The sequence below is a fragment of the Furipterus horrens genome, unplaced genomic scaffold (assembly GCF_987537825.1).
Source record: "Furipterus horrens unplaced genomic scaffold, mFurHor1.1.pri manual_scaffold_7, whole genome shotgun sequence".
Taxonomy (NCBI): domain Eukaryota; kingdom Metazoa; phylum Chordata; class Mammalia; order Chiroptera; family Furipteridae; genus Furipterus; species Furipterus horrens.
The window spans coordinates 114,549,527-114,577,410 of NW_028327177.1; the positions used below are offsets into that span (position 1 = coordinate 114,549,527).

The 27,884-nt window shown below is 40.7% G+C and overlaps 1 protein-coding gene across 1 annotated transcript in view; it reads right to left on the minus strand.

Annotated features, from left to right (window-relative positions):
- The window catches only part of TMEM108 (transmembrane protein 108), a 287,613-nt gene that overhangs the window by 109,726 nt on the left and 150,003 nt on the right, over positions 1–27,884 (minus strand). The window contains exon 3 of the mRNA XM_090282999.1: positions 27,357–27,442. Coding sequence (XP_090139125.1) covers positions 27,357–27,396 — 40 coding nt within the window. The 5' untranslated portion in view covers positions 27,397–27,442. The remainder of the gene's footprint in view (positions 1–27,356; positions 27,443–27,884) is intronic.

Sequence of the window (27,884 nt, forward strand, 5' to 3'; positions counted from 1 at the left end):
TTTGTATTTATGTCTACTTTGTCTTATTTATCCAGCTTTCTCCATGCCCACGTTCCCTTCTTTAGTGCCCTCCTTTGCATCACCCCCCTCTTATTCTAATAGCTTTTGTGCTCTCCTTGTTGGAAGTTATTTTTATTCTTGTAGTGATTCCCTTAAAATTTTGCCATGCCTACTTAACTAGAAACATCTAAATTATTGATATAACTCCCTTCCTCTCACACTACAAGGAATACTTTGATCTGTTCAACCCCTCCTAACTTAAATGCTATTTTTGTTTTTTCTTTAACCCTACAAATTAGACATTCTTATATTGTTTAACAGAGAATATTATTGAGAAGTTCATGATAATCATGCCACTGGGAGTGGGTGGAAACCAGGAGTGAGGTCCCTCCGCACCCTCAAGGCGAAGAGGGTGTGAGCTTGGCGCCTGGGGTGGGGTAAAGGGGGCAGGAAGAGGCGGGAGGAAAAGGGGTGGGCTGAGCGGAGGCCTGACACCCTCCCAGGCTCCTCCAGCTTCCCCCCACCCCACCTACTAAGGCGCCCAGCCCCAGGTGGTCTGCTCACTGGCCGCACATCCCAGTCAGCCTAGGGATCCTGCCACGTTTCGGGTCAAGACCTCTCCAAAATGCCGTCTCAAATGGAACACGCCATGGAAACCATGACGTTCATGTTTCACAAATTTGCTGGGAATAAAGGCTACTTAACAAAGGGGGACCTGAGAGTACTCATGGAAAAGGAGTTCCCTGGAATTTTGGAAAATCAAAAAGACCCTCTGGTCATAGACAAAATAATGAAGGAGCTGGACCAGTGCTGAGATGGCAGAGTGGGCTTCCAGAGCTTCTTTTCACTAATTGCTGGGCTCACCATCGCGTCAATGACTATTCTGTAGCACACATGAAGCAGAAGGGAAAGAAGTAGGCAGAGGAGCAGGTACTTCCTCCCTGATAGAGTTCTCCCAATGGGTCACTTAAGGAATCTCTGCCCCACAGCTTCCCCCTGTGTAAGGATTTCATGAGCAGATTGGGATCCTTAGAAAATGTACAAATAAAATCCCACCCCCATTTGACAAGAGAAAGAAAAGCTAATTAAAGCCAGAGAAGCTTTTGATTTTTATATTGCTTGCATCCTCTTGCCCTCAATAAACAAATTTCTTTTTTAGTTCATTAAAAAAAAAAAGAAAATTATTTTTCAACTTCTCTGATGTCTGTTCTTTCTTACATTTAAGACGTTACTTCTGAGAAAAAAATTTCTTTTTCCTGAAGCACATCTTTTAGAAGTTCTGTAAAATGAGGGTCTCTCTGTAAAATGCTCTATTCAAAAACCTGAAAATGTCATTATTTTGTTATTAGGCTTTAAAGATAGTCATTGGATCTGTAATTCTCAGTTTATAGTTATCAACCATCATCATTTTAAAGGCATTATTTCACTGTCTCCTGGATGTTGTAGTAGCTGTTGAGAAGTCACCTGACAGTTGACTTTGTAAGTAACCTTTTCCTCTGGCTGCTTTTAAGACCATCTGTTTATCTGCAACCTCACTGCTTATATATGCCAGTGTGGAGTGCTTTTTATTTATCTTTCTTCAGATTCGCAGTACTCCTAGAATCTGAGTATTCATATTTTTCATAAATCCTAGGAAATATTCTGAACTAGTATGTGTTCAAGTATTTCTCCTCTCTCATTATCTCTATTCTCTCCTTGAACCCCCCACTATACCCACGTTAGGCCTTCTTATATCTTCCATGTCTCAATAATGCTTATATATTTTTTACTTTCTTATTTTCCATAATATATTTGAGGTAATTTCTGAAGCTCTGTGCTCCAATACATTCATTCTTTTAAAAAGATATTTAATATGCTAGTTAATCCATCCACTGAGTTTCAAACTGTCATGATTGCACATTTTTTTAGTTCTATAAATTCTAGCTGGTTCTTCACTTCTAACTGGCTAGTTTTAATAGCCCATTATCTCATGAACCCCTGGGCTGTTTTCATCTTTTATTCAAATATTTTTACATTTTGTGACAGATTATCTTTTTCTAAAATGGCTGCAACAATATATTGAGTTCCAAATTCCCTCTCAGAACCTTGCTAACCCTCATCTATAGGGGAAGCCTATTTTCCTTTCCCTCAAACCTGGCCTGGCCATTGTGATTTCTTTGGTGAACAGAATGTCGTGGAGGTCATGCTGCAGGATTTTAAAGCTAGGTTAGAAGAGATGATATAGGTTCTACCTGGCTCTCTCTACAGAAGCCCTGGGAACAAGCTGCCATGCTGTGTGGAAACCCAGGCCACATGGAGAGGCCCCATTTGGATATTCTGGCTGATAACTCCAGCTAAGGTCTCCTTCACAGCCATCAAGACCCACCAGAAATATGACTGAATGAGCCTTCAGAGTGTTGCAGCAGCCCACTGCTGAGTCACTCCAGCCTCCCAGCCAGCCAGCTGAGGTCCCAGACAACATGGAACAGGTACAAACCATTCCCCCTGTACCCTGAGTTCCTGACCCATAGACTCCATAAGTGAAACAGCAAATGGTTGTTTCATGCCATTAAGTGCTGGGGTAATTTATTAAACATCAATAGATTAGGAGAATGAATACCAGTTAGTTCATGTTCACTGTCTGATAATTCCAATATTTGAAAGCTCTTGTCAGTCTAAATAAATAATTTCTCTCTTCCCTCCTCTTCTCTTTCCTCTCTCTCCTCTCTCTTTTGCTGACTCCCACTACAGCAGCTCATTCCCTTATGAACCTTTCATTGAAATCTCACATTCGGCTAAAGTTAATTTGTGGGTATTCTGAGGCCTCTTGGTTGAGGATGTTTTTCTACCAAGAGATTTCTATTTGTTTTGGTTGGCCCCAAAAGGTGCTACCCACTAGAATGATTTTTATTTATATTTCTCTTGGAGTTACCCATACTACACATGTAATATTAATTCAAAATCCAAACCACAAGAGAGCAGGTCTATGGTTAGAAATTCTCAAGGAAGGCTACTGTTATTACTGTTTTTTTCCACTAACGGCCACAACAATGACTGATAGGTTTGTTCATTGGCTGCCTTTGTTGCAAGTGAATTCTTCCTAGGCACGTTCATTCAACCTACAAATATTTAATGAATGTCTTTTATATGTCCCTTTATAGGAATATGACTTGTGTTCCTTTACATGACATGTTTAGGGTCCCCAACAGTGCTGCAGCCAGGTTTATAACTCAGTTTTTAAAATTACCTTTCCAATTACCTATTCCCTGCACCTACTGGAATTAAGCAGAAATTCTGTGAGATCAGACCTATTATCTTTTTTCTTTATTTTCTTTAATACAGGCATACCTTAGAGATATTGCAGGCTTGGTTCCAGAATACTGTAATAAAGCGACTACTGCGAAAAATCAAATTATAATTTTTTTTTAACAGAGGATCTTATCTTTTGTCTGTAAAACACAACAACTGTGAAGCCCAATAAAGCTAAGAGCAATAAAACAAGATATGCTTAGATCATAAATGACGACAACAGTCCAACATGCAGAGAAGATACTCAGAACACATTTTTTTGCTTTTTGTTCTCCTCAACTTTATTAATTATAATTGACAAAAAAGTTATATATATTTAAGGTGTATATTATAATATTTTAAGATACATATCTACTGTGAAGTGATAATTAACCTATTCATCACCTTACATAGTCACCTTTTTCTGGTGGTGAGAACATTTAAGATCTAGTCTTCTAGTGAATTTCAACTATATGAAACAAATTTTAAAGATTACTATCAGCCAACCAAAGGAAGCTTGGTAAACAATGAAACCTGGTGAAGTTAAATTAACTACTAGCAAAAGAAATCTTCCTACAGACAGATTTAGAATTCAAAAAGCCTACCAGCATGGTGATTGAGGGGGGAAAGGGGATGGGTGGAGGTGGGAGAGGAAATAGGGAGAATAAATGGTAATGGAAAAAGAACAACAACAACAAAAGCCTATCAGAAGAGTGGCATATGCTTCAGTTTTCTGTGTAAATCTGATCATACCCAAAGAGTTAAAAAATTGAATATACATTTAAAAAGCAGTAACAGTTGGGATAAACTAACTGAAAAGACCACATGCTGCCCTTACTTATGTTTCTTCTTGGTGAGCTTTCCCCATGCTATCTGACTCCAATGTGGAGATCTAATGACATTCAGGGTCTTTTTCTTTGTTTTAGGGATAAAACATCACTTTTAAAAGTCTAGAATCAAAGGATATTAAGAGTAGGAACAATCTTATAAAAAACACTTGCTCTTCTTTTTTAATGTTCTTTTTATAGGTGGATAAACCGAGATGCCTTAGAAATGGGTAAACTGAGGCTCAGAAAGATAAAATAATCTATAGCAAGCGTAGTATTAGAATCTCACTTTTCTGACTCTTAAATGTTCCTGCCACAGAACTACTTTTTGTGTTTTATATGATATTCCTTGGGTAAAACAGTAACTTTTGCAGTGTGGGCTTCTCTACATTTTGTGTGTCTTTGAACACTGTACACAGGGATGGATGTCAGAGACCTAGTCTAAGCCTCCCCTTTTACAGATAAGTGATCAGAGGTCCAGAGAGATTGTCCCATCTACCTGTTTAGTTCTTAAAATGTCACAGTCATCTAACCCTTTCATCTTTTGTTCCTCTACTTTTTATTATACTCTCAACTCTCTTCCTCTTGATTTTACTCCCCATTTATCTATAGAAACATGAAATATCTGCTTAGGAAACACTTCCTTACATACTGTGTAAAGATAACTTGATCTGAACTTGTATCAGAAAAATCTAAAAGGAAAGTTATCTGCTGGGTCCTGCTGTAAACTTACAGTTACAGCATTATAAACTGTTTAAAACACTACTACCTTCCTAACCATTCCACTGCTACAATTTTCACTTAGTCCTCTACACAACAGCCACATAATTCCAGGAGGACACCATTAGCACAGCCTACAGTGTGAACGGTGCCCCTATAGTTGTGTAGTTCATAACTGGAATAAACTTAGATGATGGTCCTGTTTTCATTCAGCTCACAAGCTCAGATGTTTTCAGCTCTTTTGATACTGCCATAGCAGGGAGTTGAAAAGAATCATGTTTTGCTTTTCTTTCATCCTTCTCAATCGGTGAACAGCAATATTTACTCCCACGAGTCTATCGAAACTTGAAATTAGTGTGGTTCTGGTCACTCATTTATTTCAAGGGTACTCACATTAACAGAGGTGGTGATGATGGAAGTGATGATAACAGAACTCCATAATAGAAACCTATTAGTGAAAACAATGCTGTCGGAGTCCCATAGCAACAGTGGTTAGCACTAGCTATTTCTAAGAAGCATTCCCATTGCCTTTATTTTACTCTGTACTGCAGGCTGTGTGAAGGATTGAATGCTTTACAGCCTGTCTTGTTTCATTAGTTAACTTTCCACCTAGAGTTTTAAGCTTAGAGCCAAGAACACAGAGGTGGCTAGTTGGCTATCCAAGATTCATGTTTCCCTCCCTTAGTGTATATTTGTTCCTGGGAAGGGGCTGCATAGCCACAGGCAATATTTCCCACTCCCATTGCATCTAGATGGAGCCATATGGCTAGATCTCGCCAATAAAATGGAAGCAGAAATTTATGTGTATTACCTCTAGGCAGAGGAGGGTAAGTATCCAATATTTATCTCCCTTCTATGATAGTCTTGGAGGTCGGCACTGAAAATAGTGGGATCATAAGATGGGAGAAGCCTGGGTTTCTGATCATATCTTGGAAGAAAGCTACCAGAAATATTACTTGGGAACTTTGGGTGAATGAGAAACAAACCATTTTTACGTTAACCCATTGTGATCTTGCGTTTGTTACAGCAGATGACATATACTGACTAAAATAACGAGTAATGGTTGGTTGTATGAAATTCTTTTAAAGAGAAGAAGCCCTATCTTTATATATTATATCCTTTGCAATGCCTTCAAAGTAAGTGCCTAATGAACGTCTATGAAAATTTGTTTTGGAAAAAGATAACTTTTAGCTCTCTTTCTCAGGGAGTTTCAGATTTTTAAGATTTTGTTTTCTTTTTAAGGAACACATCCAAGATCTAGCACAGTGTCTGGCATATAGAAGACTCAAATATTTGTTAAATAAATAAAACTAGTGCATATCTTTGCCTATTAATCTCATTCAGTGCCTATCTGGGTTACAGAATGGCTGGCTATGAACTGACTAAGGTCCTAGGAAGCTCACCAACCCATCAGACATGCTAGCGGAACTATACAAATCAGAGACTAGACCTCAAATGAAGTAAAACAAACAAAAATCCAAGAGATTCTTGTTTCATTGATATACTACAGGGTGAGCCAAAAGCAGGTTTACCGTTGTTCTTATGGAAAATAATAAAATAATAATACAGAATAAACCTGCATTTCATGTACTCACAACTGTAAACCTACTTTTGCTCCACCCTCCATATGATTTTAGGCAAGTGACTCAATGCTAAAGAATTCTGCTTTGAAAGATGAGAGAGGAGAGAGGAAGAAAAATGGGACACATTAGAGAATGGAGAATTTTAAAAAGTGACCCACCTCTACAGTTAGAGATCATAATAATGTTTTAAATTACTATACTTGCTATTCAGTACAATTTCTATTATAGAGCAAAACTTTCCCAAAGCACTGGGTCTGAAAATCCCAATTGTTTGGCATTTGATGATTTTCAAATATCCTGCAAAATCTTGTTAATTAACTGTTGATGCTGTCTTTTCCAGCTATACAAGTAGTCTTGATAATGCTGAGAATATACAGGGTTGGCAAAAGTAGGTTTACAGTTGTAAGTATGCAAAACAGTTCTTTCTTATATTATTACTTATTAATTATTGTATTATTTTCCATATGTACAATTGTAAAGCTACTTTTATCTGTAATGGTAATGCATTAGAAATCTATAATCTAGCATAGTCCTATCTAGAACTAAGACAGAGTATTATATTTCTAGATTATTTGGATGTTACTCTCCTGGCACCCCAAGAAAGCATATTTTTTAAAGCTTAAAAATATGTATTTAAAAAATACATGTAACCCCTATCTTATCATACACAATAGTAAACTCAAATGGATTTAAAACTTGAACACAGAATGAAACCAAGGGAAAAAAAAAAACCAACCCTAGAAGAAAAAGGCTCCTTGATGTCAATCTTGACAATAATATTTTTTAATTTAACACCAAAAGGAGAGGCAACAAAAGCAAAAATAAACAAGTGAGACTACATCAAATTAAAATGCTTCCACAGAGAAAGAAAGAACTCCTATCTTTTGTGGCAGCATGGATAGAACTGGAGAGTATTATTTTTAGTGAAATAAGCCAGTCAGTGAAAGACAAATACCATATGATCTCACCTATAAGTGAAATCTAATGAACAAAATAAACTAACAAGCAAAACAGAACCAGAAGCATAGAAACACGGAACAGACTGACAGTGACCAGGCGAGAGGGGGGAGGGAATAATGGTGGGAAGAAGGGGAAGGGACTAGACAAAGAGCACGTATGAACGACCCATGGACATGGACAACAGTGTGGGGACTGACTGTGGGAGCAGGTGTAGGATGGGTGGAGGAGGGCAAAGTGGGAAAAATTGGGAAAACTGTAACAGAATAACAATAAAAAAGAAAAAGAAAAAGAGAAAAAAACATCTGAAAATAGTCATCTTACAATAAAAAATTTTAAAAATGCTTCTGCACAACAAGGGAAACCAACAAAATGAAAGGGAGACCTATAAAATGGGAGAAATATTTGCAAATCATATGCCTGATAAGGGTTATTATCCAATGTATATTAAAAAATGAGACAATTCAATAGAAAAAAAAAACTGGGCAAAGGAAGTGAATACATATTTTTCCAAAGAAAACATACAGGTCCGCAGGTACTTGAAAAGGTGTTCAACATCACTAATCACTGGGAAAATACAAGTCAAAACCATAATGACACACCATCACCTTATGCCTGTTGGAATGACCATCAAAAAAGATAAGATATAAATGCTGGAGAGGATGTGGAGAAAAGAGAACCCATTGGTGAGAATGTAAACCAGTGCAGCTCCTATGATCCCTTTTCTAATTCCTTGTACTCCTTTACCTGCATTTCTTAATTCTGTGGCACTCTGAGACCCTAAGCTTCTTCAAAATATTTTTGTCACCTCTCTTCTGAACTCCCTCACTGGACCATATCATCCAGATTTGAAATTGGAAATTAGAAATAGAAAGCAAAACAGATCTTTTCACTGGTCCCATGTCCATATCACGCATTTTTTTTTCTTGAAATACTGTAAACAGAGAAGAAAAATGATTTATGCTGAATGGGTATGGCAGTAAGGCATAGTAGCCCCTCAGCAATGAACAGTGATGGTGTGAAAGAAGAATCAAGACTGGGCAGAGGGGGAGGAGGAGGCACTGGAGAAAATGAACCAGCTACAAATGTGTTGCTGTTGGCAACTGGGGATGTCCAATGGGTGTGTAATAACTATACAGCTTCATCTGGACAGGTAAACGAGAGCTCAGCTGTGGAGCTTAGGCAATACGCAAAGACTCCAGACCGAGTCTGCTTCCCTGCCGTAGCAGTAGGTGAGCAGTCTATTGAGGGCAGGCCCTCTGTGCTGAGGACAACTTAAGGAAAATCGAATCCAGTTCCCGAGGGAAAGATGCTGACAGGTGCTCAGTAGGTAATTCTGTGACAGATTTCTGGCAGGGTGCTCACATCCACAGGATACTGGAGTGCCAGGGGTAGAAACAAAGGCAGAAGTCCGAGGTGGGGTCATGGAGGACACAGCCATTAAGGCCTTCAGAGAGAGCAGTGGGGCATGTGGAGGACAGATGGCTGCTGTAGGACCCAAGAGGTAGCAGTAAAACATCAGTTTACGTCCTTCATGCTCAGAGTATTCCCCACTCTCGTTTTTCCACTACAACTCCTTCAAAGCTTTTCTATAATTACCCACAATGTGAGAGAAACAATTTAAGGGCTAACAATCCCTGCCCTTCACTGCACTGATGCTGCCCAAAAGTTTGGCATATTTATTTACTTCCCGATTTCCTCTGATGCACAGTGGGGCTGTCCCATGTGTGTCTCTGCCTCTAATGAGGCTTAAGTGCTGTGACTAGAATATCAGACTCAACACAAATTGTTAATGTTTCACTTGGCACTGTGAAGGAGCTGTCACAGTTATCCATGCTTCCTATCTGGCCTTTTCCACCTCGACCCTCCCATATCCAGCTGGTACCCAGAATAAACAACTGAATGAGGAGGAGGACTGCCAGCACCCTGAAACATCTCTCATAATCTGGTAGCAGCTTTCGGTCAGAAGCAGGGGTGGGTGCAGCACTTTTTGAGGGTAAAAGACAAATTTAATTCAAGAAACAAGAGGGATGTATACTGGAGCCAGATTTCTTTTCCCATCCTTTTTCACAGTTGCTATAATAATCTAAGACTCCAAAAATATAGCCATAAGGATGGTACAACCAGAGCTTGCTAACTAAAAAATAATGAGGCTACATGCACTACAGATTCATAGGCTTATAAAAGGAATGGCCTTGATGGGCTGCAACATTTCTTTTTCCAAATATGCCCCAGCCAATATCTGACTTGGGAGTCAAAACCTCTCTCTATTCTGCTACTGGTTGTTGTACTTCTTTAAACAGATGCAGGAGTAGGGGGCGGAGAAGACAAAAAGGCCAGACACATAAGCTGCTAAAACAAGATGAGGCATATTGCAAGGGAAAGGCTGGACAAGTTCAGTGACTGAAGTTGAAAAACCCCAAGAAGAAACACACAATCAGGTGGCATAACCATTCTGATTTGGTCACACAGTTCGTCCTGCAAGAAGGACTGTGACTTATGTAAAACATGGGAGGCTATGGGATTCCGGAAGAGACATTAGATTTGGAATAAGAAGAGCTGGGTACAAGTTTCTTATAGGATTTTGGACACAACACTTGGCTTCTTTGGGTTTCCATTTCCTTAATGGTAACATGATTATAAAAACAATGCCTATCAACAGGGTTGTCAGGTTGGGAAAATACTTTATAAAGTATAGAAGGCTTATTTTCATCAGTCTCCTTTGGTTGTAATGCTGGTGATGGGGACTAACCACTGCCTCTCTCCAAGTTTGGAACCAATTAAAATGTACATAAAAGAATCAGAAATTGGATCAAAAGTCATCTTCATTACTTGTTACACTGGATTCAAGAACATGGCTTGACCTGTGGCTTCTTACTATATCCTAAACACACTATCTTCTTTTCATCTTCTGTACCTGTCTTCTTGATTATACTATAAGCTTCCCCAGAGCAGAGATTATGCCTTATACCTCTTTGTATCCCCAGAATTCTCCACAGACCCATACATGTAGGAGGCTCACTGTCTGATAAGGGATCACTATTAACCACATTTGTACTCTAGTCTCTGTATGAAGTCTGGGAGCTCTTGGGGACTAGGGCTCATGTCTTTTCATTCCAGTGTCCAGCGTAATGCCTGGCACATAGTAGGTCCTATAAAAAAGAGAGTTGAAAGATAATGAAAACAGAAGGGTATGCCACATGGTGTACCCTGTACTCGTAGAGAGGGGATTTAAAGTAGGGGTGTTTCCTAAGAATTCCATTCTTGATAGCTTGTTCATATGGGAAAAGCTATACTTGTAAATCATTTGTGATTGAAGGATTTGTGACAGTTTCCCATGATAAACTTTAGCTTTTGTCTACTTGCCAGGTACCTTGACTATCTTGGGCATATGTGCCCTGGATATCTCAAGTAGAGTTACTCTGCTAATGTTCTTAGCAGAGAAGAACTGTCACTTGGTAATTTATTTAAAGCCACGACAGGGAGACTTCCAGTTAAGATGGCAGCATAGGTAAACACAGCTTGCCTCCTCACACAACCACATCAAAATTACAACTAAATTATAGAACAACCATTACTCATAATAGGCAGAAATGGAGTTGAGTGGAAGTCTTACAACTATGGAATTAAAAAAACCACATCCATCCAGACTGGTGGGAGGGACAAAGATGCAGAACAGGCTGGTTCCACATCTACATGTGGTGGATAAAAATTTGGGATGGATATATCTGGAGTGAGGAGTCCCAGCCCCACGCCAAGACCCCCAGCCCAGAATCCCAGTGTGAGGAAGATAAGTACCCATAACTTCTGGCTTCAAAAGCAAACAGTGGGGACTGAGTCAGTAAAAAAAGCTTCTAGAGTCCCAAGCAGTTCCTCTTAAAGAACCCACACACAAACTTACTCAAACTCACTGCCTCTGAGCTCCAGCACTGGGGTAGCAGCTCAAAGGCACCAGTGGCACATGGGTAGGAAATGAAGTGTCTGGCATCAAGGTGAGAGTTGGGGGACAGCTTTGACCCAGACAGAAAGGCGGGCAGAGCCACAGAGCGAGCAGGCAGATGTCACATCCTGGACTCCATCAACCTGGCTAACACTTTTTGCCCTATCCTAGAGATCCCCTGACACTTTATCCTGCCCAATTTATAGCTATTAACAGTAGCTTTTCCATATGAATGACTGGTTTGGCTTACACTTCCCAACTTCCTAAATCCTTTCAAACAAGTAACAGTTGGCCTCAGTGAAGCCCTAGCCTCTAGAACCTCTTGCTAAATGGCCCTAGGCATGGCACTAGCAGCAGCTAGCCTAGATTCACAGCTTGGCTTCACCGAGGAATCTTCAAGCCCAGTACAAGTAAGTTATCTCAGATTGTTTTATAGCTCAGGCAGGGTGGCCCTGGGCAAAACACAGGTCAGGGCTGACCTTGGCCCACATGACCTGGGAAACCCCAGGGCCTGCGCACCCAGTGGACAGCTACAGACCATGTTGGAGCAACACCATCCTGCCCCTGCACCGCTGATCCTCCACAGAGGTCAGAGGTTGATGGTCAGTGGTCACAGCCAATCCCTGCAACTGACTGGCTTTCCATTGACTTGCCAACAGCAACCAAGGCTCAACTACAAGAGGAGGGTGTACTCAGCCCACATGAAGGGTGCATCTTGAGTACCCAGCTTGGGTGACAGGGGAGCACAGGAAGCACAGAGAGTCCCAAATAAGATGGATACAAAGAGGCTTTTCCAAGACACATCATAATTAAAATGCCAAAAGTTAAAGATAAAAAGAAAATCTTAAAAACAGCAAGAGAAAAGCAGAAAGTTACCAACAACAGAGTTACCATAAGACTGTCAGCTGATTTCTCAAAAGAAACTTTTGCAGGCAAGAAAGGACCAGCAAGAAATGTTCAAAGTCATGAAAAGTAGGGACCTACAGCCAAGATTGCTCTACCCAGCAAAGATATCATTTAGAATTGAAGGGCAGATAAAGAACTTCCCAGATAAGAAAAAACTAAAGGAGTTCATCATCACCAGACCATTATTATGTGAAATGTTAAAGGGACTTATTTAAGAAAAAGAAGATCAAAACTATGACAATAAAATGTCAATAAATACATATCTATCAACAACTGAATTAAAAAAAAAACTAAGTAAACAAGAAGAACAGAGAAGAATCATGAATACAGAGAGCATTTGCATGGTCACCAGATGGGAACAGGGTGTGGGGGAATGGTTGAAGAGGTGAAGGGTCAAAGAAGTACAAATAGGTAGTTACAGAATAGCCACGGGGATGTAAAGTACAGTATAGGAACTGGAGTAGCCAAAAAACTTAAACGCATGATCCATGGACATGAACAATGGTGTGGGGACTGCCTGAGGGAGTGGGTGGTGCTGGGTAGAGTGGGGCAAAGGGGGAAAAGTTGGATGACTGTAATAGCATAATCAATAAAATGTAATTTAAAAAAAAGCCATGACAGAAGCCTGTGGCATCTGATGTTTCAGAGCATAACAATGACCCTTGTTTTTCTCCCAAGGTATACATACACCATGAAATAGTCTCCTTTGGAGTTGCTGGTACAGTGAGCTCACAGCATGATATCCCGGTCTCCTATAAAAGTCTAGGAAAACTGAGCAATAACATGTATGTCTCCCACACCATTAAGCTCTCTGGTCACTGAGGGAGATACAGTGCTGCCAGGCTAGGGTTGAGCAGAGATCACGATAAGATGGCAAGCGGGAGGGGTGAGGATCTTAAAACGCTTCTGAGGAGTGATGCTCCTCAGTTCAGGGACTTGCAGAGAATCTGAGAAAAAAACCTTCCTGTACAGATAAATTCTGGGTGGCTCCCTGGGGAGTGTGTGTGAGGCAGCTCACTCAGTCACGGCCACCTGAGTGAGCAGCTCTGCTCTACACAAATCTCTTGTTTTTCTCAGCCCTGAGAACTCCAGGAGCCTGATGCCACTTGTTTCCAGAAAGGCCCACACATGTGTACCAGTTTTGTGTTTGACCCTGGACTGCATGTACTCTGTGGGCACTACAAGAATCCCTGACCTTTCCCCTCTAAAACAAATTGGAATAAAACAACCTCACTCTCCAGGCCCTAAAAGGATTCACCAACTCCTATCGCTTAACATGATGGCCGAGGAGTTGGTGGGTTAGAGGCACAGGCACTTACCCTGGCCCTGGTGCTCTGCCTCCATGGGGCCCACAGGCCGGGTTCTGTGCACAGGGCTGACGTGGGGCAGGAAGGGCAAAGGAACCTCACAACCAACAGCCTGATGCAGACAGTACAGACCCGTGCAGCACTAGCCATGTGTGGCAGGAGCACTTGAAATATTGCTAGGGTGACTGAGAAACTGAATTTTATTTAATTTTAACTAATTCACATTTAAAAGCTAATGGCCAATTCAATTATTAGAAAAAATTTAAGTACGTGAAACTAATTTTTCAACTGTAAATTTTATGAAATCTAAATGCCAATCAAATATTTCTGACAAAAATTCAGTGTCCAAGTGCTGTAAATGCAAATTATACACAGGATTTCAAAGACCTGGTATAAAAAAAGCAAGCAAGATACTTCACTAATTATTTTAATATACAGATTACATGTTGAAACAACAATGTTTTGGGAATACTGGGTTAAATAAAATATATTATTAAAATTAATTTCATCTATTTCTTTTCACTTTTTGTAATGTGCCTATTAAAACATCTTAAATTACTTTAGCACAATGTTTGGGGGCGGGGGCATCTTCCATGTGCTGGGCACTCTCCTAGGCTGGGAATACAGTATGCTACTTCTCAGCTGGCATTCCAGAGAGAGATAGGCAATAAAAAATGAAAAGCAGATCCCTGCCTAGTGTGGCTCAGTTGGTTGGAATGTCAGCCCATGGACCAAAAATTTGCATGTTCGATTTCCCGTCAGGGCACATGCCTAGGTTGCAGGTTTGATTGTTGATCTGGATGGTCTGGGCGTGTACAGGAGGCAACCAATGTTTTTCTCTCACATTGATGTTTCTCTGTCTCTAAAAGCAATGAAACACTGTCCTCATGCGAGGATTAAAAAAATAAAGAGGAGAGAAAAACATCAGGTAACTTTATGTGGCATGTAGAACTTTAACTCAGGTGATGGGATGGAGAGGCACTGGATGGTGAAGACCTTGCTGGGAGGAGTCATGGGCTATGTTCTGGACTGCAGGGAGCCAGTTATGCCAGGTCAGGAGGGACGACCTGTCAAAGGCCCCAAGCAAAGAATTTGTTGGAATACTTGTGGAAGGAAGAGAAAACCTGTGCCTGGAGAATGAGCCTCTGCCTTCACATCAACCAGGCTTGGATCTTGGATAGCTCACTTGTCTTCTTAGGATGGCATGTTCCTTCATCTGTTAAATGGGTGGCAATTAGTAAAGGATCTTCCTTTCAGCTCTGAAAGGATATGATTTTAAGATTTATCGGTATATTCTAAGAATTAAAAATCCTGTCCTGGAAAATGAAAGAAAGAGGAAGCAAATCAAAATATCCTGACTGCTAATCTCTTTCAAGGTTTAGCAATCTGATGCTTACCTTTTCTCTTCCCAACCCGTTCTTTTTTTTAAGAAAATGAAACTCATTTGACATCCAGCCAGCTCATTCTCATATAGCACCCCAGCATAAGCTTCTAAATTCCCTGCTGCACACACAAGAACGTTTTCTTCTAAAATCTGAACCAGCTTCCTCACAAAAATAATATGATGTCCTGCACAAACAGTGCCCTTCTTCTTTATAATTATACTATCATTCCCTCAGAATTCTGTAAATAAATTCCTAGTTTTCAGAACTCTTTATTTTTGCGGTATCCATTGACTGGGGAAATCTGGGTTCTCAGATTGGCAATGACCCTGCCAAAGTTCCACCTGTGGAAAACATTTCTAATGAGACCAGATTTATAAGAGCCACATCTCTAGGGAAGGAATGAAATACCTGGTCACATTCATTTATCGTCACAATTTAATAATGCGCAAGAGAATCCCAGGGGACCACATCCGGGGGGAATTTCAATTACATCTCTAACCAAGCGGCCACATGACAGATGGCTTCACAATCAGCCCTTCGCTGGTCACCTCCAGCCCACAGTTAGAACTCCAGACTAGTTCCCAAAGAACTGGACTGAGGAGGGGGACTGGGAGGAGAAAGGAAGCAGATGTAATAGTTTCTATTTGTAATATGATGCATGAATGAGAACAAGGTTCTAAGAATGTAAGAGAGAGAAGGTTTTAAGGCTACAAAACTGGGAGGAGTAGAGGGAGGGATGATGGCAGTGAGAATAATAACCCAACATTTATGGCAGGGGTTCCCAACCCCTGGGCCATGGATTGGTAACGGTCGAAGTCTGTTAGGAACTGGGCCAAACAGCAGGAGCTGAGCTTGAATATAACGCTCTTGATGATCCTGAAACCAACCCCCACCCCCACCATTGGTGGAAAATCTGTCTTCCACTAACTGGCCCTTGGTGCCAAAAAGGTTGAAAACCAGTGATTTACAGCACTGCTCCAAATGCTTTGCAGGTGTTAAACATATTAAACATGATGTTGTGTACGTCACTAATGTAAAGTGCTTAAACAGTGCCTGGCACATCAAGTGACCCACAGATCCAGATACACAACACTCCAGCTCTTACCAGAGCTCGCAGGGGGTACTAAGCCAAGGTCTTTGCTGTAACTGCATCCTCACCGCCCCTCCTTCCCTTGCCAGGCCCACTTCCCAGACTCCTGCAGGTTTCCTGGGAGCGCCTCCTACTACCTCGCCCCTCAGGAATCCCTGTCTCAGGGCTCACGGTGTGCTTGCAGGGAGTCCAACTAAAGACACTCGCCAAAAGAGAAAGTGAACACCCTAACAAGGGCAGACTGACCTTTTGGGTGAAATATGAGACATTTTTTCCCCTATGGACGTTGCATAGCTAAGCTATTTAAATCAATATTATGTTCTAATTTTTAGTTCAATTATTTTGCACTTACCTCTGGTCAAAATAACAATGACATGTCAATGAAACAATGTGACTGTATTTGTCTGAGTGCCCTTTTCCACCGTCACAGCCTCTCCTGTGCTGTGGTGAGAGCTGCCTAAATGTGACCCACGTGTTCAGACAAGAAAGCTGCCCAGTCATTCAGGCTCCCTTCTAAGCTGGCATTCCCCAAATTTGGGAGCTGCTCGTGTCTCATAACAACCTCCAGGCCAGCAGCTGGACTCTATATAACTACCACCCTGCTCAGGAGCCCCAGTCTAGAGCTTCCAACCCACCCCTCTCATTCATCTCCTGGGGCAGCCAGGGAGGCCGGGCATGGCCTAGCAGGTCCTTGGGGCATGACACTGGTCCCCCATCTAGGTGACACCTGGACCCTTGCTCCCCCTGTCTATTGGGTAAAGTGGTTACACTCTCATTTCATCTAACCAAGGAATTTCAAACTGTAACATCTTTTCATCTCAGAGGGCTCTGGGCTCTCTCTTGAGGCACCGTATAATTAGCAGACCTCACAACTGTGTGCACAGAGCCTGGGCTCTGCCACCGGGGAAACGGTTGTCTGCCTTTGAGAAAACATCTCAGGAAAATCACTGAAGTGCTTATGCTCAGTGGTAACCCGCCTCACTGATCACCATCATTCAGGGGAATCTCCTTCTTGTCTCTTCTTATCAAACACGGCACAATTTTGTCCCCAGCACTGGCACTCACTGGCAAGGTCAGGAACACACCCTGTGCACCAATACATATAGGCACAGAAATCACTTCTAGGGGTGTTCCTGCCCTGAGGGCTCACCATCAATGTGCATCCCATGTCCTCTGAAGCTCACAATCCTACAACACTCGGTTTCTGCAAATCGTCCCTGGGATCTTTTTAAGGCTAGCTCAAATTGATGTTTTTGAAACACTCAGCCCTCTATCCTTTACCAGCTACAGCTGTCGTTTGCCCTAACTTTATGGTAGAATTCTCCAAAAGTTGTAAAAGCTCAATAGTTCCATTTTGTCATGTCACACTCACCTCTGGACACACACCCACAACTTGCTGAGCACCTATTCTGAACTGAGCACTGTACTAAGTGGTATATTTATTTTGCCTACTCTATGAAGTGTAGCAATATCATGTTATGGTCAGTTGAATAGTGGCCCCTCAAAAGTTATGTTTATATCCTAACCCTGAAACCTGTAGATGTGACCTTAATTTGAAAAATGTCATTGCAGGGGTAATTAAGGATCTTGAGATGAAATCATGCTGGATTATCCAGGTAGGTCCTAAACCTAGTGACAAGTTCCTTAGAAGAGACACATAGAGAAGAGATGCAGGGAAAAGAAGGAAAGGCCATGTGAAAACAGAGGGTTTGGAGTGATGCAGCCACAGACCAAGGAACATCTTCGAGCCACCAGAATGGAAGAGTCGAAAAAGGATTCTCTCTTGCAGTCTTTAGAGAGAGTGTGGCCCTAGTGATACCTTGCTTTCAGACTTTGGGCCTCCAGAACTGAGAGAAAAAACCCTCCTTTTTTTTAAGCCATCAAGTTTGTGGTACTTGGTTGTGGCAGCCAATATACAGGAAGCTAATGCATTTTGCAGATGAAGCTGCTCAGGAGGGAGAGAGTAATGAGAGTGGCCCCAGCTCACAGGGTGTCCTGAGCGCTACTCTGGTGTGGCCAGAGCAAAGGCAAGGGACTCATTTTTGAGGAGCTGTTAGGACACCTGCAGCAGGTAAAGGGTTTATTCCTGGAGGAGAAAGGCTCAAAACTTCTGAGGGAGAAGAGCAAAAACAAGAGAGAGCCTGGGCATGGAAACAACCCCCAAAAAAGGAAGGAGAATGTGTGAATAGGAGAGGGGACAGGATAGAAAGAAAGGTAATATGTCTTAGGTTTTGGGATTCTTCCTGGATTCTAGCCTAAAGACTCTTCAGTGTCCATTACATTTGTAAAGGCAATGATTAAATGCTTCAGAGAAGTTTCAGAGAAGTTTTATTTCAGAGGCAACATGAAGTTGCTGAGAAAAAAAAAATCTCTTTTCTTCATTTAAAAAATTCTGCTTTAACATATCTTACTCAGAACAATTTTCCACAATTTTACCAGATCATAATAAGCTAGAAACCCTCCTGTCAGATTACTCCTCATTGATGAGGTTTATGTGCATTAATGGGGATTCTACTGAATTGAAATCTGGGGGAGGACATGCTAGCCTCTTTCACATTTCTTTTTTTAAAAACTTTTAATCAGGATTTGCTAACAAGAGTACAGCATAACAATAAAAGGAATAATTAAGTTAATTGAGGCCAGTAGTGAGACAACAACCCATGTTTGGAAGGCATTTTACAACATATGAAATGTTTTTATAGCCTTCTGATTTAACTCTCAGCAATCCTCAGAGTAGATATTACACTCATCATCTGTGCATTGTAGTTAAGGAAAACGAAGCAGCTCTGGGAGGTTAAGTACTCTGTGGAGTCACATAACTACTAAGAGAAGAAGTGAGGACTCAAAGTACATCCTTTTAAATCCAAATGCTGTGCTCTCTTCCACCATATGTCTACTCAGCAAAAGTACGTTCATACAGAACAAATTTGAATTTACTCATTAAGAGTTAACATTTATATTTGCTTTAGTCAATAGCTCTCCTAAGTGTGAGCATAACTTAGCTCATGCTCGCTGTGTACTGGAATGTACCAGAAAGTCACAAAATTGAGTTTCTCTAAAATATTTTATTGTTCAGTCTTCACCGGCATTGCCACAATGCGAATGTCTTATTAAGGTTTGTTGACTTATGCAAATTAAAAATTACAACTTAAAAGAATGTAAATGACATTAAATCAACATGGCAGCTTTAAGAACCCCATACGCCTAAATTTCCTGAGTTAATGTTATATTTCCAAGTGTTACTTCCTTAATTTTTCTGTGTGAATTTTTCCGAACCAAAGAGATCTGTTCTCCCTAGAGAACATTTGCAAATCTCTTCATAATGAAAAGAAAAAATCCAGCTTTGAATTCCTGATTTGCAAAAGAATTATCCAGCATAAAGTGAGAAAAAGTCATATAAAATCAAATTGTAAAACGGGCCCACTGGAGTGAACAGTCAGAGCCAAGGGCCACTCTTGTGTTTCCCTTTGCTTTATAAGCCTTGTTAGTCCAGTCCTTGTGCTCTTCTCATCCTTAAAACAGAGTGAAAACTCACTCCCAGTGTATCCTGAAGAGTGACATGGAACTTCAAGTTCTAACAGTCCCTAACCCTACAACAATGTGATTCTGTTGCATCCCTCCTTGACAACTATCCTCTTACTTTGTAAGTCATCCTGGTTTTGTTCCAAGATTCACTTCACCAGCAGGCAGCTCAAGTGATTCAAGGAAGCTGAAAGCATCTCCTGATCCAAACTAGCCCTCCATAAGTCTAAAATAGTGATTCTTAAAGTGTGGTCCCTGGACTAAAGCCTCAGCATCACTGGAAATTTAGAAAGGCAAATAATTGTCCCCATTCCATATCTACTGAATTGCAAAGTTTGGGAGTATGGCCCAGCAATCTGCATTTACACAAGCCTTCCAGGTAGTTCTGTTGTATAATTAAGTTGAAAATCACCGCTCTAAGCCAGTGATTCTCAAACTGGTTGCTCATTAGAATCATCTGATGCCCAGGCCCCAAGCTCCCTCCCCTTCTCCCCCAACGATTCTGATTTAACTGATCTGGGTTGGGGTCTGGCTAGGCAAGGCGATTTGTTAAAAGCTCCACAGGGGATTCTAATGTACAGACAGGTGGGAGAAACACTGATGAAAGCCAATCAGAGTAATCCAGTCTATAACACTGAAGTGCACTGTCAATGAAATGGACACTTCCACTTCCATAATACTGACTGAAGACCAAATATGTCATTAATATTATAGCCACTGATGGTACCACTAGAGAAATGCAGGCTGATGAACTGTTCCCTGCTACCAAATGGAGTATGCTCCTTTATTTCTCCAAGAGCAGAGTTGTTAATAGCCTTGGGAGTAATAGATTTGCAAGGGGTGGTAGATAGACAGTCCAACAGCTGTTTGGCAGGGGAGATCCCTCAATTAGTATATTTGGTATGGAAAAGGATGAAAATCATTTGGAAAAGAATTCATAGTCAGCCAGGATATGAACCCAAGCAATCTCAATCCAGAATCTGAGCCCTTAACCTTGGCTGCCACACTGTCTATCCAGACAGGTCAGGACCTGGCAATACACAAGGCAAGGGAAGACACCTTCAACAGCAGAGGAGGAGGAATGGGAGATCCCTCATTTCATACACATGCACAATGTGATCTTTAGGACTGCCTATAACATCTAAAAGAACCTACATTTCTGGAGTCAACAATTGTTTAGACTTAAATACGATTTCCAACTCTTCCTCCTTAACCTCGAGAAAAATTTCCTCCCACTTATCAGGAGAAACAAACCATGAAGACAGGATGCATGAGCCCACTTCAGTTAGTGACAGTGTAGCTACTCTAATCTCCCACCAGCTCCCAAAGGGAAGTTCCCTTGCAACAGGGGGTGGGAGCTGGGACTATATAGATGGGTTTGCTGAAACTTGGTCCTAACAGAGAATTTTGTGGCAAGAACCCAAGGACTAGGTAACCCAGTTAGGCACAATACACCTTAATAATTCTGGATTTTATCCAGACATGTGTTTCCACATTGTAAGATGTAATTGACGGTGTATGATAATTTTATAGTTTGAGTAGCATTTTTTTCTTTCTTAGTGGTTCATAAAATAACAGTGTATCTATCTTACAATTAATAAAATCACAGATTTGATGAAATGTGGTAATTAAGTTAAATATATATTGAACCCCACTATAATTCAAGCTCTAGATTAGACTGGAGATATGGGAATGAATGGAATAGACTCCCTATGCCCAAGCAGTGGGAAGACAGGAAAATAAGTACATGCACACCCAGAGCTAAAGAGTTTGCAGGGGGTGAAATGTCAGCTGTGGTCACGGGAGCACACTGTGGGCATCCACTGAATAAGTGGGGTGTGTCTGCTGAGGGCATGAGGGAGAGAAGGGGTGAGAGATGAGGCAAGAAAAGTTAGTCTTGGGCCAGACTATTAACCAATCTTGAGTGCTAACCCAAGGAATTCAGGCTTTATCCTTTAGGTCAGTAGTTCTCAAACATTTTGGTCTCATGACCCCTTTGTGCTCTTAAAAAGTATTGAGGACCACAAAGAGCCTTTGTTTATATGGCTTATATCTGCTAATGTTTATTGTATTAAAATTAAATCTGAGAAGCAAAAAATATTAATTTACTTAAAATAATGAACTCATTACATGTTAACAAATAACATTTTTAATGAAAAAAGTAACTATTTTCTAAAACAAAAAGAATTTATATTTTTGTAAGTCTTATGAAAGACAGCTAGCTGGCTCTCAGGTCAGCTTCTGCATTCAATTTGTTGTGATATACTTGAAGTATATGAAGAAAATCTGGCCTCATAAAGACATGTAGTTGGAAAAGGGAGAGCCTCACAGATTTCCTGTAAAGGCCTGAGGGATACCCAGAGGTTCTTGTATATCACTATGAGAATTGCTGCTCTTGGTAATGCAGACCCATTGAAAAGTTATCAACAGAGGACAGGCAACTAATTCTGCAGCAATGCGAGGATAATTAGATGAGGAGGGGAAGAAGCCTAGGAATTGGGCAACAAGCAGGGAGACTATTAAAAGGGTCCAGACAAGACCATATGAACCCTTGACTAAGCAGAGACGGTGAGGATGCAGAGAAATTAATGGTTCACAAGATGCTAAGAGTCCACGAGAGCTGGTATCCAAATGCCCCCTGGGTGGGGCTGAGAAGAAGTCAAGTATGACTTCGGATATCTGAGTTGGAAATCTGTGTGGATGGTGATGATAATGGGGTACAGATAAGGCATAAGAAAATCAGTTCTGATTTTAGCTGACCGAAGAGGAAAGGAATGAGCCAGAAAGAGAATTGGTCTGAAGATTCCAGACCACTGACTCAAGGAGGTCCAGGTAGGCCCTGGAAGCTTACCTGTTTAAACTGCTCTACTCAGTATTGTTTAAAGTGATACCAAAATAGTGTGTGCCTTAAGGTAATATTAATTTTTTTTAAATGCAAATATGGAGAAGTTCCTTAACTCTCCTTAACCAATAAAGCACACCTTTGCATCGATTGGTCAGATTGTTTTACATCTTAATTGAACACATGAGAACTTCAGATCACAGACCACTGTAGGACAACTGGCTTGGCACTCTGGTGAGGAGCTTGGGTCTAAAGAAGGGTGGAGGAAAAAGAGAGAAAATTTTAATCCCTCATGGAAGGTATCACTTATATGGATATTCCTAGTGTAAGAAGTGACAGGAGAGAGGATGAGTCACTAGGTAGCTGGTTGGTGAGAACCGATAGAGTTGAAAAGGCACAAAAGACAGTATGCTCACTTTGAAGTATTTTAGGGGTGTCTGTTCAGCTCCAAAGATCAGGTGAGAGAGGGAGATCATGCCATCAGAAAAGAACTTGACACTCAACTAGCTTCTCATGCCCGCACGAGTCTAGAGAGGTGGATAACGTGGACTTTGGAGTGTGTGTATAATTCAAGTCTGAGACAGAGTTATGATTCCCATGTCCCCAGTAAAGAGAGCAGAAAAGTTGGTATCCCTTTCCTTCTAGAGTCTACAGGTTAGGGGCCCAAATTCACACCAATAGTTCTCTTCTTCCTCCTCCTGTGGAAAGTTCTGCGGGTTGAGCAAAAGGTTACTCCATGTGGTCAACACAGTTCAGTATGTGCAGAGGATGCAAAGGCAAGCACAATGTACCAATAAGAATGCAGAGCATGATTTAAGAAATACCACTGCCTGGGTGTAGAGCAAACCCTTACCTTACTAAACCTAATCACTCCATCACTCCTTAACTCTGAGTAAGTATCTAAACAACTTTGATTTGAATAAATATTGGTATAGAAAAGCTTCTTACTTTCATAAGCTCATAATAATTGTCTTAGTCTTCTTAGCAATGAACTAACACAAAGAATTTCCAGTACACAGCATCTAGGGAAAGACCAAGTCTGGTAACGTGGGACTTAGCACCTTCCCAGCAGGTCATGTTCTTAAAGTTTGTGATGATGCTCCTTAATTTCCATTACTACTTAAGAAAAAAATTGTGACCTGGCCTGGGAAAGGCAGCATCGATTACGTCAACTCCCTTCTTTGTAGAATGGGATCAATGATAATTAACGTCCCACTTGCCTTGTAAGGTATGAGAATCAAAGTCTATGAAAGTGCCTGGTGAACCAAATTATAGTGGAGCTCCTGGTTAGGTTGTACCCTTCTCTTCCAGACAGAAGACCCAATAAAGGAATTGGCACTGATTGTAGGTCTTCTCTATGCCATGTTAGCTCACTCAGTACTACCTTATGCAGTGGGTGGTCATATCCCATTTGACATATGAGGCACATGAGGTTAATTAACTTACCTAACATGAGCTACCTGCTAAGTGGTAGGGTTAGGATTTAAACCCTGGTCTCCTGCTCAAAAACCCATGTATTTCTTAGCACTAGCTTCACATCTATTTTGTCACTGAGGTCTACAAAAGAAAAACAAAAGCAGCATTTGGTTCTGACATGACCATGAAGGCTCTCATCATCACCCTCATCCTCAAGTTTTTGGTTGTTCCAAGGTATAATATAAGGCATGCTAAACCCTTCCAAAGGGCTAGAGCTGGCAGGATGTAACAGTCAGCACTGCACTGTGGAATGGAGCCCAAGAACTAAAACAAAGGCAGAGACAGTCAGCTGTAATAAAAGTAAAATATTAAAACCTCAATTGCCCTGCCTGCCAAAGACTGCATCCCTCAGCCCCTATCAGGCACACACACAAGCCCCAATGACTGCTGATTGGGATTCAGTGGTCCAGAGAGAGCCTGGATCATTTTTTAGCCTCATCTGGCATAACTAATAAGATGTACACTTTACTGATCATGGGCTAGACCCACCCCTGTCTAGCCATAGAAACAGCAAAGGGGTCACACTGCTGATTTCTCCTATGTGTGGTAGAGGTGCCAGGCAGGTTGAAAAAACAGGTATGAACAAGCAGGTCAGAGAGACCCGGGTGTGAATTCCAACTCCATCACTCACTATGTGGTCACTGTGGGCCAGTCCTGAACTTACTCATTTAAAACACTTAATCTTGAAACATGCACCTCTAAAATAAATGAGATGATGCAGGTAAAATGATCAGCAGATGTCTGTGAACACAGTAGGCACTCATGAAGGAGTAGATTCTCTGAGGATTATAATGACGTATGGACTAGTAATTGCTTATTTGTTTTTAACATATACTCTCTGTGGTAGACCAAAGATGACTACAAATTCTTACTATTTTTCCCTTTGAGTGGTGGGGTCCAATCCCACCCACCTTGAATCAGAGTTGGTCTTAGTGACTTTCTCAGCCAGCACAATGTGGCTGTGTGCTGTTCTGGGATTTCTAAGCCTGATTCATAAGAAGCCTTGTAGGTTTGCCCGGGGCCTCATAGCTGTGAGCTGCTATGTAGAAGTCTGAGCACCCTGAGGCCACTATGCTGTAAGGAAGCCCCACATGTCATGTGAAAGGGCCTCAGGGAAAAAATGATGTTGGGCTAGCCCTAGCCATTCCAGTCTCCAGCTGTTGGAGTTATTCCAGCCCAGATCCCAGATGTTGGAGTCTCTGCCAACCCCTGCCCAAATTACAGATTCATGAGCTAAATAAATGACTGTTTTTAAGCTGCTACAAAGTTTTGAGGTGGTTTGTTATGTAACAAAAGATAAACAGAACTCTCTTTATCAGGGCTTTTTTTCCACCTCAAATTTAAAAACATCAATTTTCTGAATTATATTAAGTTGCATATTAAGTTTAGGTTGACTCTGTAGTTCTCAAGTCTATTTTAGACACCGAAAAATATTTTCTTTGTGGACAATGTTAATCTAGGCATAACTTATTAATTGGCTGACCAATAACATATATGAGCTTTTGTGTGTGTATGTGTGGGTTATGCATGCCAGAGTTTAAGTTATCTAGAATTTTTCTATATATCCAATTCCTCTCACAGGAAAAATAATGCTACAAATAACAGTCCTTCATCTTAATGGACCTGTGAAAGCCATGCTCTGAAGTCAGGCTAATTGAATCTAATGCCCAAGTGCTCCACACTCCCAGTTCTGTACAAAGCTGGGCTCAAGCCCACAGCCAGCTATCTAGAAATCAGAGCAGTTTATCGAAGGCCACTATCTACCCTCCTAACCAGTAGGAAACTACCTACTCTGGACAAACTTGCAATGAAAGTGTTAAGACAAAGTAGATTTCTGCAGCTATCCAGATAATCTTTGAGGAAAACTCCTTCAGCTTTCATATATGCTCCATTCTGGAAGGGCCTTGTTTTAGGATAAGACTTGACTCTGAACCATAGAATACTTACCTGATGTCTTTTGTTTTTAAATAATTTTAAATATTTTATTTTATTCTATTTTATTTTAAGTAATTTGTTTATTTATTTTTAGAGAGAGGGGAAAGGAGAAAGAGAGGGAGAGAAACATCACTGTGTGGTTGCCTCTTACTTGCGCCCCCAACTGGGGACCTGATATGCAATCAAGTTATGTGCCCTGACTGGGAATCGAACCAGTGACACTTGGTTACCTGATGCCTTTTAAATAATACTTAGTAAACGTTGGGGCATATAATCAGCATGGTGAACTCAAACATTTTGCTGCCTCCCAAATCGACTATTTTCTTTTTCATTTCCCGGTTCTTTTGCCTGCAAAGTCTGCCTTTCCTTCTTGAGGGCATGTGTGTGTGTGTGTGTATCCACGCACGCACGCAATCTTATTTAACCTTCAAATGTCCCCTCTCCCATCAAGGCAGAGTTAATGATTCCTTGATGACATTGCTTCTTCAATTTGAAAGCCTTTTCTTTAACAAGAAAGCTTATCATTTTTTAAAAAAGAAGTAACAACAAACCCACAGGTCTATAGAATACACAAAGAAAGAACATGAGAGTTCCTATAACTCTTGGCAATGTTTCATCAGACTGAAATAGGCTGATGTGATCTGTGTTCATGGATTATAATTCAGTAGCAGAAATGAGTCAATTAAAATACCAACCAGAATGCTGTTTGTAGATAAAGTGCTTTGAAATGGGGGCGCAACATAACCAGAACTGCTAAATTCTAAGGGTCGACTGGTGATTTGCATCTCAATCTCTTTTGTGCTATTTTCTAGGCAAAAGTTAATAAGGAGCCACTCAGCCTAGGAAAGAGAGGTCCTCTATTTACCTTGGCAAGAACCAGAGAAACACAATGAATTCCAAATCTTCCTAACTCATGGCTTTTGTTTGACCTGGAGTAGGAAATGTCTATTGTCCCAAGTGGGTCATTTTGAACATCACACCTGACAACTTGTATTGGTTTTTATATTCATTCATTAAGAATTCCAATCTCAAAGGCCTTAAGTGGCATTTGGCACTTTGCAGCACAATCCACAAAACTCATGAGCAACATGCAGAAAGTCATAACTGAATACTCTTCATTCTATCACCCAACTTAAAGAGATACATTTTCAGCGCTCATTATTTAAGAACGTGCATAAGTAGGCAAAAACATCCAAGCCAAAGGCTGAACAAACACTGAATGGTAATAGGTTACATGACACGAAATCCACAAAACACAGCCTACCTATCCCTCTCCATGTGAAATTTAGAGAGTCATACTGGAATACCCTTTACCACAAAAACAAGAGCAATAATGTTTTTGATACTCATTCCTGAATTAACTATGTGTAGCATGTCAATTTAGAATTATAACAGAAGACTGTTATACAACTGATGCCCAAGGCAACAGAATAACTTAATGCTTGATACTTTAAGTACCTAGATGAAGCACAGGGAAAATTTCCTGTCCTCTCATTGATCAAATGCTGGTCATCCTCCAGAAAGTGTCTAAGTATCTTACACTGGACAAACAATAACACTGGTGTATTCTAGGACAGAAGAAATGTGATATCAACTTACTTAACAGTTGGCAATAGAGGGCCTGTAAACTTCTCTTCATGGTATCATCTGGTCCTTCTTGTCCTCCAGTTTATTCATGATTCTGTCTAGGAAATTGGGAGAAGAAAATTGTTACATCTAGGGAATATAATTCAAGTCAATAATCAGGAAAAACTCCACTTAACATGATCCTAGCTGTAAAGGCTAAAACATCTGACTCTGAAAAGGAAAATTCTTGGAATGGATACAACACAGTTTAATTTACAACAGTGTATGCTGTAAAACTACCAATTAATCAAATTGGCCAAAATCTGAAACTATGCATACCACTGAAGGAAACTTACATGGATAACTAGAGAGTAAGAATCTGGCTTTGGAACTTTCAAGGCTTCCCATTAATCTCCCCTGAATTTCTAATCTTGAAACAAGAGAAACAAGAGATTTCTAATCTCATTTCTACTATGGTGCTCACCAAATAAACAACCCAAAAAGCTTCACCACACTTGAAATTGTATTATATTAAACAACTTTTCTATTACTCTCTGTTAT